General features: G+C 38.4%; 1 protein-coding gene across 4 annotated transcripts in view; it reads left to right on the top strand.

Annotated features, from left to right (window-relative positions):
- The window catches only part of LOC134536812 (beta-1-syntrophin), a 207526-nt gene that overhangs the window by 99285 nt on the left and 92497 nt on the right, over positions 1-15744 (top strand). For 2 of the 4 annotated variants that reach the window (XM_063376784.1, XM_063376786.1), the window contains exon 2: positions 9939-10127. In XM_063376784.1, the coding sequence (XP_063232854.1) occupies positions 9939-10127 (189 nt within the window). Of the gene's footprint in view, positions 1-9914; positions 10128-15744 lie in introns of all 4 variants that reach the window. The other 2 variants (XM_063376783.1, XM_063376785.1) reach the window with 1 other exon arrangement.

Genomic DNA, 15744 nt, shown 5'->3' with positions numbered 1-15744 from the left:
GTTTTTCCACGAGGTTTTAAATAAATTCATAAAACAACTACATTTAATTGTTTATGAAAGGTATAAAAAGTCGCTTATTTAACGTTTTTATGAACTTAATGGGAAATTTTGTCACTCCTAGTACGTACTGAAAGCATGAAATAAGTGGTATACAGTTTTGGATTAATCGTGCATATGTAGCGTTCGTCTTCAAACACTTTATTTTTATTACATCGTTCCTAAATCATTCAAAATTACGTTTCCCCAAAAACCACGGAGACCTTAGGTTTTCAGAGTTTTGGGGAAACCTTATTTTTATTTAATTATGAATGATAAACTAAAAATGAAGTGTTTGAAGATAGTCTAAATTCGAACGGTTAATCCATAACTGTATACCACGATTCCATGCTTTCAGTACATTTCAAACCACGATATTTCTGTGATTTAATTGTTTATGAATTATGTTTATCCATATATCATCAAAACATCGACATTTTGACTGATACATTATGTAATTTTTTAGTAAAATAATTTGGAATAAGCATGTCTAGGACACAGGTTCTCTTAACAATAAAAATAAATTGGCAAGTATTTTTTTGTGTTTGAAAGTCGTGTGTAAAAATTAATTATAATAACATTTACAAGAAAAAAAAATTAAAATTAATTTTTTTTATATTCAGTTCATTTTGGTACAAACTTCAAACCAAACAAATTACATTTACTTTTTTGTGATTTCATTTAAGTAATAATTGAAATGCTTATTTCATAATTTTTTCGCTTTCGGTTCTCTATGTTGTATTAACTTGCATTTTGACATGCTTTTCGGTGTTGTTTATATTTTATCGCAATCAACCAAATAATCTTGTCAGTGATTAAGTAAATACGTCAGAGTGACAACCACCAGGAGGGATTGCGAAAAGTGTCCACCAGGACAATCAAAAGTAAATTGTTGCTTTGTCTTGTATATTGGATTTGACTGCTTGATAAAACACTGACATGTAAGTTAGCAGCTCTAAGAGTCACGTAGTACATGGTTAATGCTGTTTCGTAATCGTAATAATCTTCGCTTTTTTTCTACGCTTTATTTTACGTGCAGCATACACGGCAACGTTAGAAATATTGCCTTGTTCCACCACCGGAAAAAACTCACAGGTTAACAACTGTAGCGTGTGTTTGTGTCTTGTCGTGGTGTCGCGAGGAACTTCTCTTGTCGGAATACTCACCGTATCTGACGCACTGAATTCGTGATGGGATCGTGCAAGAGTAATGGTGGACGAGGACTCGTCGATAGTTTTGTTTTACGGCACAACCTGTGGAATCGCGTGCAGACTAAATGCGCAACTTCCACGCTTCGCGGGTTGCCGGCATCGTAAATTTCAGGCGGTGGCCTCGTCTCGCGTGCATCCAGAAATAAACAGTGTCGTCATAGATGGAATGCAAGTGTCCTATTACTTTTTGAGTGAAAGATGAAGATAACAGGACGTTGCTGTTACTCACTTGCTGTTATTCACTTGATGTTACTCACAGCGGGCCACCGTTAATGTTCTCTATCTCAATACTGTTTTTCTTTCGCCACATCTTACACTGGTAGACTATGAGACGGTTATCTGTGAAACAACTATGACATTTTTGGTTAATTGTGCGTGAAGAAGAATACAAGTAAGCGTAGGAATTAAAGTATTTAATAAATGCATATGTCATATGTTCATACTGTAGTATGTATCCAGAAATATGAAAAATCATTCCGGTAATTGGAACTATTTTGAGTATATTTTTTTAGTCAATTTTCCAATATCACTAAATTAATCCTTGAATTTATAGTTTCTTTTTGTGTGGTACGGAATCGAATTTTGAAAAGTTATAATTTCCATCTCCCTTTCAGTCTTGCTCTGACTTTTGCCTGCAATTAAGTTTCTTTCTGTCGGATGTCGAAGAGTTTTGCCAACGTAGCGCAATTATTAAATCATGTCGGTTTGCACGTTATGATAAAACTTTCACTACGTTTGGAAACGTGCTTAGATTTTGGTTTTGTTTTTTATTTTGTTTTAACCGTTCAAGCGTTTCGGAATCGGGACAGCTTTACCACCCTTGGCGTTTAGTTATAAGTTTTCACGTTTTTGGAAAGCGGCGATGTGTTGGGAGACTCTGATTTCGTGTTTCAAAGCACAGGCGCTCGTTTTGTAATCACGTTAAGCGGGGAACCAGCGGAAACTAGCGTGCGTTCGTGAAATACGGGGAGGAAAGTTCTGGCTCGGGAGACGTATCGGGCATGAATAACGAGCTTGTTAGCTGCCTCGTTCGCAGGTGGGATGTTAGGCGAGGGGGGTGGGGGGGGGGTTCCTCTCTCTCAACTTTGGGGGCCGCAATTACCACTGGTTTTGGGGAAACCGCCGTGCAAACTCGCTTGCGAACGCGTTAACATATAATATCTTCTGATAAAATCAAACTTAATTTAGGATATTGGCAATGATTAATGAACATACTTTAAACTACCAACTCACTTAAAATTCTTCGAAATATTACCTCTTAAGTTGTTGTAACAAAGGTAAATTTATTGAAAAAATATTAACGTCACAGATCCACTAAATCAGTATTGGCGGAGATAAATTTTAATTCAATATATATTAAGTTAAATGAATTATTTTTGTGTTTCACATCTGCTGTAAAAAAAAGAACGGGATGATTTTGATTTAATTTGTTTAATGGACATTGCCTTATTTACTAAACCTGTAGTTCCGGAATTTTCACATAGGCATCACTGTGGGAAAAGTGGAGAGGGGTGAAATATTTTTGTGATTTATGTTTACGTAAACTAAGCATAACTGAGGATCAACAAATACTTTCGAAAATAAATTTAATAACTTAATCTAGATTTTAAAGAATATTACGATTGTTTTAAAAATCTTAAAATTTATTTATCTGTAATAAACTGAAATTATTTAATATTTTAAGGTTGCATGAAAGCTACTATCTAGCGGTTGGGACAAAAACTGATTCAAAAACTGGTGCTCAGTCTCGGCTGGAAAAGGAAAAAAATTCACAGATTAAGGGGTAGTGTTGTAAATTATAATAAAATGCAATTCAGTTCCAAGTTGTTGAATTTATAGCAGGCAAAGAGGTTCTGGATATCCGCCTATTGCACCTTCCCGAAATGAAATTCTTCTGACTTGCTTTATTGCAGAGAATGTGTCCATAATAAGATAGGTAAGTATGCACAGATCCCCCCCCCCCCCCAAAAAAAAAGCCAAGGTTGGCAGATGCCAAATTGAAATTATTGCGCTTGGAATCCCGAAGAAGGAATTGAGTCAAGTAAAACAATACAAAAAAAATTAGATCATAATTGAATTAGTAAAGACAAAAGGGAAAGAACTACATGGATGAAATTCCTGACAACAGGCAAACCGCTCTGAACGAGACACGATGAAGACAACACAGGAGAACGCAGTGAAGGCTTCCTACGACGAAAAAGGTTTCAACGTTCGGAAAATGTGGTTCGTTAACATCTTCAGGCACGCAGTCGACAGATGCCTTTCGCCTTTCCCAGACCTTTCTTTTTCATTTCCCTTTTGGTCTTTATTCGTGCAGTCTGTAATTTCAGCCAATTATACATTACAAAGATGCCGGCTCATTTCTGCAGTGTTCATTGCATTCCCAGTTTTGTGTTTTATAGCTAACTGCATTAAAAAAAATTTTAATCGATGGACCTAAATGTCTTGTCGATTATTTACTAATAATTACATAAAGTTAAGCTACGATGATGGTGGAGAAAGATACGAGAGAACAAACACAACTTAAAGCAGAGTTTAGTTAGTGAGTTAAGGAAGGTCCAAGACTTTTTCCCAACAATTCAATATGATTAAAATATATTCGTACTCAACTGTCTCTAACTTGATAGTTTTTTAACTACCCATTCAGTTTAAACTTTTCATAACTAAAAAAAAATTCACGCCTTCAAAGGCAAGCACTACGTAAGGAACTCGTTTGGTGAAAGTATTAAATTAAATCAAATCACTTGAACTGAAAACACGGTCGTGTTAAATTATTTGGATGTGAATGGCAGAAAAGAAGTATAACAATAAAGTATGTAGTTCTAAGTAGTGACGGGCACAACTGATTTAGTAACATCGATACATCGAATCTTGATGGTAGAAATTGCTTACCCCGCCACCCCTCGCTTTACATTCGTAGTAGGTGCTTTTTACTGTAGGACTGGAGCCCGAAATTTGGATTCACTTAATTTATCTTCCCATAAAGCTATTTTGTAAATTGAAGGCAAATGTTGGGAAATGAATCTTATTTTCTTGAAATTCAGGCTTGCAGGCTTAAATATTCTTTAAAATTTTTAGTTCAGTATACGATAGTGCACTCTCTTTGGCGTTTTAGTTAAGATTATTGCAGTTTTGCTCTTGCTTTTGAATGAAAAGGAATTCAACCGTATACTATCCAATTATGCTAGTTGGAGATCATGTACTATTTTATTACCGATATTTTTTTCTTCTGCACGACTCGTTTTGGTCACACGCACACACACACATATATAATATTAGTTGTGATTTGATGGCGTTAAAATGGACAACAATAAGCCAACATGGATTATATGTCGTATTTATACTATCTGAATAGGAAGTAACCCCTGTGAGGACATGTTCGGTATACATACATGTAACGTCAGGGTGTCCACTGGTCACGAAATGAACTGTAACTGTGCTTGGAAGTCCCGAAAATTTATCTTTCAGAAGCCTTATTCTGACTTGCATTTTTTTGTTATCACGCCTCGCTTTGTTTGAAGTCGCTCTTTAAATATAAATAGTTGGCGACTGTCCATTTAAATCGTTAGGAAATTCCTTCTGAAAGGTTCCAGCTTTTCTATAACATAAAAATCGACACGTTTCAGCAAATGGATATATTTCGAGTTACGTTCAATTTTTCTTATATGTATATTTAAAAAAAATTACCACGCGATAACAAAATAATCTTGAGATAATTGTATTAAAACGTTCTGAAATCGGTTCATTAGTTATTTGTAGACACTCAGTGTAACTAGTTGCTGAGCCAGAATATATTCCATTTCAGTAGTTCAAAGCGTTGCGTAACCTTTGGCGAGTTGTGTGGAGGAAAGTGAAGGTTTTCTGTGCCCGTTTCTCGTTAAGGGCTTCACGAGTAACAACCCGATTTGAAAACCACGCAAGTAGGGTCTGTTTACGAAAAGCATTTAAGAATTCGCAGAAGGCCGAAAAAGTAGTTTTGTTTCAGTATTAAGTTTTTCAAATATGTTTTCAGAAGAATGAAAAATGGCTAAAAAGTCTGTTTTCCAGAGTAATTTTTAGGCATGAAAACAACCGATTCGGATTCATTAGAGCATTTCAGGGACTTGCATTACACCTTTATCTGCATTTCTCCGCCACGTAATGTTAACGGTCACCGCTCAAGTTTCACAGTTGTCCTGTGCACGACGAGACGACTGCGCGCTGGTCGAAATCTTTTGCGCTTAGAGGCGATACTGTGCTAGAAGCACCAGCGGGCGACGCACTTGTCATCCCGCGTAACACACATGCGCCCCTTGGGCTGTGTTCTCTGCACACGTCGAAAGGACGACGAGCCCGGAAAAAAAGACTGCCGCTTCTTTGGGAAGGGGGGGGGGGGGTGGTGTTAGTCGGAAGAGAGCCGGATGTCTTGTTTACCGCCGCAGACGAATGCAAACACTACTTCCCCCCTCCCTCCTTTTTTTTTCCCCCGAGAACTTCCTTTCAACGGGCGTTTCTCGGGTCTCGCCTCGGCTACTAGGATCGCCGTGGGCCGATTGATTGTTTATCCGTCGGCTCTCGGTTGAACAACACCCGCGGGCGGACAAAGCAGAGAGTTTATTTTCACCCACGTGTAGAAGGTGTACGGTACACGGGACAGCGTGGGGGGGGGGGAGTTTGTGAGCGAGTCTTTTCAGTACTCGCCACGGATGAGTAAAATATCTAACCTCGGTAACTGAGCAGATTCGTGCGTTTTTTTCACGTCGCAGATAAACTGTTAATGCGAAAACTCGGACGCGAAATTTAACGTAGAATCATTTTTAAATTATGCCGCGCGTGATGACTGTACAGAAGTATTGTTTTCAATCACATATCTCCCTGCGTGACACACACTTAGTAGTTTCCGCACACGCGCAGCTGCCGGAGCAGCTGCGTCGACTATCGTATCATTCGATTTACAGAGCGAAAGGTTAAACTATATATTGTAAAGGCTCTAGTAAAAGCGAAAAGGACTGAAAAAAAACAGTTAAATTCCGACTTTGGACCTGATTTTCGAAAAAGGAATTTTATTAAAATACTGCCTATCGTATTGCTTTTCATTAAACAGTTAATACTATAAATTTTCCTTTTGGCTTTGTGAACTTTGGTTCGCGCCATCCGCCGCGGGATGGCAGCACCGTGGGTTGCACATTTCCGTTCCATGCACCAAATGCCGTATACCGAGAGCTAACATGTTACAAGTTAGAAGTGTGACTTCGCTCCCATCAATAACAACCACACCAATGGTAAAACTAATCACTAAAGTACACCGTGAAGGTTACGATACGACGAAAAAACTGCAAAGAGCCTTAGTCGGCTGACTTTCTACCTCATTATATACTTCCCTTACCGTCGAGCGCCCCACTCCTGAGCTCGCTGAGTAATCGCCTCGAGCCACCCACTTAAAAAAAAGTAATTTTTTTTTAGGCCACCAGACATACCCTCATACCCTGCCAAGTGTCCCGTATAATTTTTTATTATTCTTACAAATATATTTAGTTGCTGCCACAAAATTTCTCTCTGGCTAATAAAACCGTTGTGTGGGCACTGCAGAATTATTGTGTTACCTCGGAATATTTATCAGGGTGATTAACTTAAGGAATATATTTTTTTGGTGGTCACGAAAAATATAAACAATTACGAGCGGTTACTGTTAGATTAAAAAATAAATCGTTCAGATCTCCGTGATTTATCATGAACCAGGAAACTGTTACAGATATTGGATTCTCCCGCGGCCATTGTCAAATATTTTTTTTTTTTGAGGTTGCTGAGTGACTTCGCGGTGGTAGCTTGTACCGTCGTTTCGCTCTGCATTGCAGCAGATATCTTCAGGATTGAAAAATCAACTGAGGCCGCCTCGTACCCGATTTCGTAATAGGCTGCTTGAAAAAAAAAAACCTTAGCCACCTCCCAGCCATCAAATGAATTCTCAACCATGATGGTATCTGCTCCAATGCACTATAGTCTATAAGCCAACTTGTATCTCGCACATTCAGAGTGTCCATTAGTTTTTAAATACTTAGCAGCAAAGTTTTGTGTCTCATCTGTAGTGTTGCAAGAAAATGTGTGGCAGCTTTTTTCCAAGAATTTTTTTTTGTATAAAAGTAAAGCAATTATTTTACTGCTGGCTTCAAATCTAATCGAACGGTTTTAACTTCAGGCAAACAAGTTACTGTTCTTCAAGCTGTCTAAGGTACGGTGTCATAGTAATTCAGTAGGAAGGTAACCATTAACATTTCTAAACATTGATTTATTTCGCCAGCCAGCACTCAAGATTGTAGTTTTAAGAGTTTCAATGCTAACATACCTTCACTAATAATTTAAGCAGATACTGTTTACTATTTTGAATTTATAGTTGTACGCTACAGTTTATGTACGTTATGTTAACTTTGTGTTCTGTGTATTCCATGTTTGTAATTTTGCGTAAGCTAAATATGTGTTACCGTTACATATAACTATTTGTTTTTGTTGTTAAGGGGGACAACATATAAACCGAAATACGCCATCGCGCAATCTTGAGTTCCCATCAAGTCTAGGTCATGACAGTTTTCTCTCATATGATTGCTAAATTTCTCCGTTATTGAACAGTATAAATTTTAATGAATTCCTAAATTTATTAATTACTGGCTGATACAAATAGATTACCCTGTGAAGTCATTGGCTTTCAGTATTAAGTTAATTTTTGTATAATGTCTACACTTTAACAATACTGTCACTAGTCACTATGCTATAGTCTTTGTATGTTTTCTAATGTGGTATCGCTGCTTTAACGAATATATGGCGTCTTTCGTTCTCTATCTTTTACCCTTATTAGCTTAGCTGCATGAAATCCATGTGGTCTACCTTTTAGTAACTGTTTTCACAATGCATGTTTTTACTGTTAAATGTTGATATCATGAAAATTGTTTTTCGTCAGTAAAGTTGCTAATATTGAATGTTATGTTCTGTTATTTAGTAGCAAACTATCTTTAAAATAAGCTCATAGCATCTTGTTTCTCGTATTTCATTTTGTATTCATTATTAGGTAGCAAATAAGTAACTTACATTTGTAAATTTTGCGCTCTATTTTTTTGTGGCGATGAAGTTTACATATAAATTATTCTTTCATGTGTCGATGACATTGTAATGGATTTTCTAAGGGATTTCAATCGTTAGTGTTCAGACTAAATCATAATAAGTATAACTTGTCATATCTAACCATTATTTGACTACATAAATTTACCATGCAAACGAAAAGGGTGCTTTATCAGCAGTAAAGTTTCAGGGAAGTATTAATTATCTATTAATATATTTGACTGCATATTTGGCAAATAGTGAACAAATTGTGCGGTGAAAACATTTTAATAAAGCATCGCATTTAATCCTTAACAATGCATTAAACTAATTTCGATCGTTTCGCCGGTGTTGGGTGTGAACTTCTGATTTTGATTTGAAGGCTTTAAACATGCACAGAAATGTCTGTAGACAGCAGTTTGTACAAGTTTGGTTGTATTATCTAATCGATTATCTTTGTTAAATTTTAAGCGGCATTGAACATTTTTCAGTAAAGTATAGTTCACTTTGATTCAGTGTTTGTTTGGCATTGTTCACACGATGCAAAGTGGATGCAATAATGGTATTAGATAAACAAATTGCATGAAGTCTAGTACAAGAATTTCTTGGCATGTAACTGCAAGTTGAGATTTATTGCGCCCGGTCACGTGGCGAGAAGTTTTCAGTAAGGCCTGTGATAGTTTGCGCCCATTTGTGGAGCACAGGATCAAGTTGTAACTTGCATCTTGCATCTTATGAATTTTGCTGCATATATTTTTAAGAGTTGTATGGACACTTTTGAAAACTCCATGCTAATTTTCATTTGTCGTCCCACAAAATGTCAAAAATGAAACGTTATGAATCAGTTGTAATTAAGCACATGATAGTTTCCTTACTTTCTGCATTTAAGGGTGGACATTTCTGTTTTCTGGAGTTGGATTTCAAAAGTGTTCATGCGGAATATGTTGTAGTTGAAGACTCGGAAATTTCACAGCTTAACTCACAGGGAAGACTTAACCACTTTCACGTATTCATTACTCGAATGTCTAAATTACAATTATTTAATTTTCGAGAGACCCGTGAAACCCTGAGCTTATTATAATCAATTGGCAAGCTCAAGGGGCGTTGTACAGGAAGAGCATACTAGAAACATTAAATGGTTGGTGTGTAAAAAAAATGTTTGGTGTTGGTAACAATCCTGTTAATGGATGCCAACTCTGCACCCAGGTGTTAGGACCCTGCTGTAATCTTGAAGGTCCTTTCCTTTAACAAAACCGTGGGCGTAAACCCTTATTTATAAAAAGGTTGAACCAGCGTATGACTGAAGTTATGAGACATCCAAGGACATATACACGGAGACGTTGAAATGGAACAGCGACAATATCTGACCACTCAACTACCATGAGTTTTAAGATCTGGCGAAGTTTCCGGGTTTCCAAGTAGCTGAGTGTTGTACTGACAACTGGAAAACATTCTTGAGCATGCCCAGTTACATTAAAGGTAATATGTGTATGTGTGTGTGTCGTTAACTCGCTTGCGCATGCGTGTCGTGTCTGTTCTCTCTGTTGTATGTCGCCCCGCCGCCGATGACCGCGACACGGACCGCGCTCCCTGCTGCAGTGGTTACCTCGTTGTATGTTACAGTGAAGTACCTGCGCGAGGTGACGCCCTACTTCCGTAAGGCTAGCATCATCTCGGAGGTGGGGTGGGAGTTGCAGCGGGGGTTCCTGGGCGGGGCGCCGCCTCGCCCGCACTCCCCGCAGCGCGCCGACACGCGCTACCTCCCCCTGCAGCTCTGCTACCTCGCGCGCAACTTCAAGCACCAAGACCCAGGTGAGTGGAGTGGCCCACCAACTGCGCCGCCGTCTTCTTGGGCATCACCTTCTTGGGCATCACCTTCTTGTTCTTCATCTTCTTGGGCATCACCTTCTTGGGCATCACCTTGTTCTTCATCATCTTGTTCTTCATCATCTTGTTCTTCATCATCTTGTTCTTCATCATCTTGTTCTTCATCATCTTGTTCTTCATCATGTTGTTCTTCATCTTCTTATTGTTCATCATCTTCTCGGGCTTCATCATCATCTTCTTGTTCATCATCATCATCTTCTTGTTCATCATCATCTTCTTGTTCATCATCATCTTCTTGTTCATCATCTTCTTGTTCATCATCATCATCTTCTTGTTCATCATCATCATCATATTCTTGTTCATCATCATCATCATATTCTTGTTCATCATCATATTCTTGTTCATCATCATATTCTTGTTCATCATCATATTCTTGTTCATCATCATCTTCTTGTTCATCATCATCATCTTGTTCATCATCTTCTTGTTGTTCATCTTCTTGTTGTTCATCTTCTTGTTGTTCATCTTCTTCTTGTTGTTGTTCATCTTCTTCTTGTTGTTGTTCATCTTCTTCTTGTTGTTGTTCATCTTCTTCTTGTTGTTGTTCATCTTCTTCTTGTTGTTGTTCATCTTCTTCTTGTTGTTGTTCATCTTCTTGTTGTTGTTCATCTTCTTCTTGTTGTTGTTCATCTTCTTGTTGTTGTTCATCTTCTTGTTGTTGTTCATCTTCTTGTTGTTGTTCATCTTCTTGTTGTTGTTCATCTTCTTGTTGTTGTTCATCTTCTTGTTGTTGTTCATCTTCTTGTTGTTGTTCATCTTCTTGTTGTTGTTCATCTTCTTGTTGTTGTTCATCTTCTTGTTGTTGTTCTTCTTCTTCGGCATCTGGGCCTTTTTCGGCATCTGGGCCTTTTTCGGCATCTGGGCCTTTTTCGGCATCTGGGCCTTTTTCGGCATCATCGTCCTTTTCCTTATCAGGTGATAAATTCTTCGTTCAAAATATACATATAATTTAAAATGGTTTCTGTGACCAACTTTAAGTTTAAAATCAAGCAGTGATGTCTATTTCTAATGAAATAATATAGTTTATTCTGAACAGCTGATATTAATGGTTTATTTTAATATTAGTCAATTGCATTTAATATTGACTGATTAACGAATTAATGTATTTTTTTAAGATCAAACTGCCTTTATCACAGATGACTCACTATAATGATTACGATGAGATATAATAATTTTAGTCATCTCCTAAGTCATGGTTTGTTTGACAAGTTACATTGTGAGACTGACCCTAAACTCCCATACTGCATAGCACCTTCACCACACTGTACTTCGACTCTCATATTGAATTTAACCTTCACCACACTGTCCCTTGTATCACATCCTATATATCACTTCCATTACATTCTCTCATGTCACTTGCTACATATAGCTTCCACTACTTTGTTTCTTGTCTCGCACGGTGTATTGCTTTCACCACGACCTTCGTGTCAGTCCTTTCATTGCATTGTCTCTCGCACCATGTATCACTTGTAATTCTATGCCCCGGTCTCAAATCCTGTATAACATCTTCACTATACACTATGGAAATTTGGAATATCTGCAAGTGCATTTGTGAATCACTCATTAAATCTCCCATCATCCACCAAAATATCCGCACTCGTTCTAAGGACACGCCGTTTATGGTACACAATGCGGGCTTATCTTGATCGTGTAGCACGAGATCACGGTGCGTCTGGGTTGGCACGAGAGATGTGTGACTTTGTCATCTTCATTGTATTGACGGGATGAGCATCCTAATTCTTTGACTCAACACTCGAGCACGACTGCCCTTCGACAAAATCTGCCATGAAACGTCTTTGAGCGTGTTGGGCTGGAAATATGGTCATAACAATTCAGGAGAAAAATTTTTCGGTAGCCGTAACCCACAATATGTCTTAACGAAGATTCGGTCTTCCTTGCATAGTGGGGTAAAGTTTTTTTTTAATAGAAAATTTTGTCTATGGTAATAAATGGGTGATATCCCCTTTGCCTCAGCTGACCGCTGTGTAAGTCGACCTCTGGAACAGCAACCTTGATTTCGCCATATAAACACTACCCCGTCGTCTAATGTTTATGGACCCGACTCTACATTGCTATACGTTTGAGAAGTATGCTAAATTAAGTTGGTGCTGGATGATTATTTTGGAGAAAAAAATTTCATTAGTTTTGTTTTCCTGAAGTACGAAAAGTGACAGATCTCCGAACCAATAATGGCCTTTGTATCTGGTGTTCGAGATTTATGGTACAACCTTGTGAGTTGGGTTTGATACAAATTCTGTTTCAGCCTGTAAGCATGTAAGCATGAGGTCTGAACTAACATGATCACCTAGATGCTGACTTGTTTACAATTTTTGTTGCTATTTTTAAACAATTGTTTTTACACTGCCTTAGGTAACTTAAATTATTCGTCGAATTTAATGCAGGTTTAGTCACTTACGCCATTGTGCCGCAATGGAAGGTTTCGTACAGGCTCCGATGAAAGCTTCCACTAGAACTGATGCTCGATCGAGCCTATACGCAAGCACCTGTGGAGGTTTATATGCATTACATAATACTTCACTTGTATCTTGTGCAATATTTGTTTATGCACGTCTTAGGGTTGTGATTTTTGCTGTATTTTTAGTTTCATATATTTATTTTTTATGCTGGCTTAAGCTGTTTTAATTTCGATAAGGGAAACAGTGATTTTGAATTTTATAATTTTTTTTTCTTTAGACGTATGTATGGGCTCTTAAAAGGGTAGCCAGCTCAGTAGGAACAATGCAAATCTGAATCTTTCAGGAAAACCTAGAAATTCTTCAAAAACCAGGTAATAGTTGGGGAAATATGTTGGGTAACGGAATTTAAATGAAATTTTTCAACTAATGCTTGTTCATGCCCGCTATTCCATTAGTATTGTCATATGTTGTATTTGTGCAATGCTGGTGGGCCAAGTAGTTTTGAACAGAGCTGTTTTTTTTGTAGCAAGTGAAAGCTTAAATTCAACAGAAATGCGTGAGTGTGATGTAATAAACGTCACTTTTGCAGTTTCCAGGATTTAAATGTGTGAAAAGTTCGTTACGTTGAAGAATCTTTACGTAGCATATGTCAGTGTAGGCGAAAAAAAAAAATTGTTGGTTGTTTTCCACGAAAAGATCATATGTTTTGTTAAAATACCTGTACAAGTCTGGGAATTCTGTTTGTGGGTTTTTCTGGACATCCTGTCCTATTTTGTCTCCCTCTCTCTCTATCTCTTTCTCCAACGTCGACCTACTTTCGCTCTAATGAGCGACGGCGCAGTCATGCGGGTTCATTATTACCGCCGTCTCCCCGGCACCCGGAGTCACGATGGAGGGTTTGGAGATAATTACTCGTGCTGGATGTCAGGTTCCGACGAAACCCAATAACGACGCTTCTCTCTGTACCGTTCTCCGGTCCGCGAGGTTTCGATTCCGACCGACTGCTCGCACGCCGATCTGAAACAAACCAGCTTGTTCTAGAGCAGCGGTTCCCAAACGGTGGGTCGCGGAAGGGTTACAGGTGGGTCGCGACTCGATCTTAAAACTATCAGAAACCATCGAATAAATTCAGGAAAGATAAGAAAAAATCGAAACATACGAATTGTGTGCAAACACACATCTGTTGTAAAATAAATGTTTTGCTACAAAGTGCTTATATTTTGTCAACCATTTTCAAATCAGGACACTAATTGTTTATCAATAATAAATCGGTATCTTAAAAAAAACATATTTATATTGTAATGGTAAATTATATATACATAAGGAAGGGATACGATACAAATAAGGTTTTTTACTCCATGGACCGATAGACCGTGGAGGTATTCCTGTAAGGAAAGGTGGGTCGCCAGCTGAAAAAGTTTGGGCACCACTGTCCTAGAGGTTTTTGGAATGCGCTATCGGTACGAGGGTCCGTTCTTTTGGATATGTTCGGTTCTAGCGATTCCCCTGCACTCTTATTTCTGCCTCTCCCTCCGTGTGCGTTCCGGAAGAACGACTTGGTGGCACTAAACAGCCGTTACCTTTTCATAATTTATCCCAAATATTTACATTTTCAATGAATTACGCGCACTTGCAGAACTGTCACATATTGTACAAATAGTGTAACTGCATATTCTGTTTCTAATGCAGTACTTGTCTGAACGAAACATGTTTTGATTTCACCCGAAACTATGGGAACTTTTATAGTGAAATCTTTCGCTGTGTGCTGATCAATTATTTTATTTTCATGATGGTTCGTTATGCAGTTCATACGTACAAATTCTTGCTGCATTTAATGTGATGGAATCTTGCATTTATTATAATGGGTGTGTGTGCCCATAAGGAATTGAAGTGCAACACAATTTGGTGTGAATTGCGTCCAAACAAACTTGAATTTGACTGGTTACGAAAAACTACCTAGCAAAGAAATTTACAAGATCTGTTTTTCATTAGTATCCGGAAACTAATAAATCGAAAAAACTTAAGGTTTAGAAAAGGGCAGGGAAGAGGGATAACTTGTACACTGTACAATATAGTGGTTCCTTGTTTTGTACAGTTTTTTCCGCCTTTAATTGAACGTTTTTTTAAGCCATGCTTAAAATCCATTTTTTTTGTATGCCAAGATAGTTTATATCAATAAACTTTTTATAGTTGGTCATTGTCTGATGTCAACAGTATATAACTGTATTTTTTCCACTTGGGTAGGTACGACTGTTGTGATAGTACACCAGCCCACAAGTTCGCATCTCACAAGTACCATACATTTTATCACAAAGGCTGTATAGTAATTAGTAACAAATATTAAAAATAAATAAGTTAAAAAATACTTAAAGTTCGACCTTCACAGAAGGCTGTGTGTGGACCAGTTTTATTTATATCCTGGGTTCTCGTGAATTAGGTTAGAACCACCCTTTGTGGGGGGAAAAAAAGTATTGTTTTTTTAAAGATGATACCCCTGTCATGACGAGGTCCTGATGTTGATTTCCCTCGCATTCCCTTGCGAACATTAAGTCCCCGTCCAGGTCTCACGTGGGGTGGGTGTGGGATCTTCTTGAGCGCAGCGCGCGGGAGGTGGTTGTATGCGGGGGAGATGGAGGAAGAGGACAGAGGAACACGGGGATGTAAAGAGGAGAGATGGAGAGATGGAGAGAGACAGAGAGAGAGAGAGAGAGAGTCGAGCTTGTCGAGTGTCTCGCCGCCGCACCCACTCACGGCTCTCTCGACCCGTCGCGGGCAGGTGGTTGGGTGGTTGGTTGGTTGGTTGGTTCTCCGTCGAACAGCGCAGAGTGCCTGCCTTCTGTCGTGTTGGCCTCGTTATGAGGGTCCGCTGGCCTGTGCAGTGCATTCCGGGAGTCTCGTCTGCGCTGTCTGGAAAATTAAATGGTAAAAAATTTATTTCAAAACCGCAGGGTGGCCAGCCAACCGGGAAATCGGGAAATACGGGAAATAGCCAGGATTTCTTAAAAAAACCAGGAATACCGGGAATCAACCAGGAATTTTTATTAGAACCGGGAATTTTTTTATGAAGTAACGGTTGCAATAACATACGGCTGTTAAATGATCACGTTCACCACCCGTCGAAGCAC

The sequence above is a fragment of the Bacillus rossius genome, chromosome 11 (assembly GCF_032445375.1).
Source record: "Bacillus rossius redtenbacheri isolate Brsri chromosome 11, Brsri_v3, whole genome shotgun sequence".
In the NCBI taxonomy this organism is placed as follows: Eukaryota; Metazoa; Arthropoda; class Insecta; order Phasmatodea; family Bacillidae; genus Bacillus; species Bacillus rossius.
The sequence above is the reverse complement of the archived record's forward strand: the minus strand, read 5'-3'. Positions and strand labels throughout refer to the sequence as shown.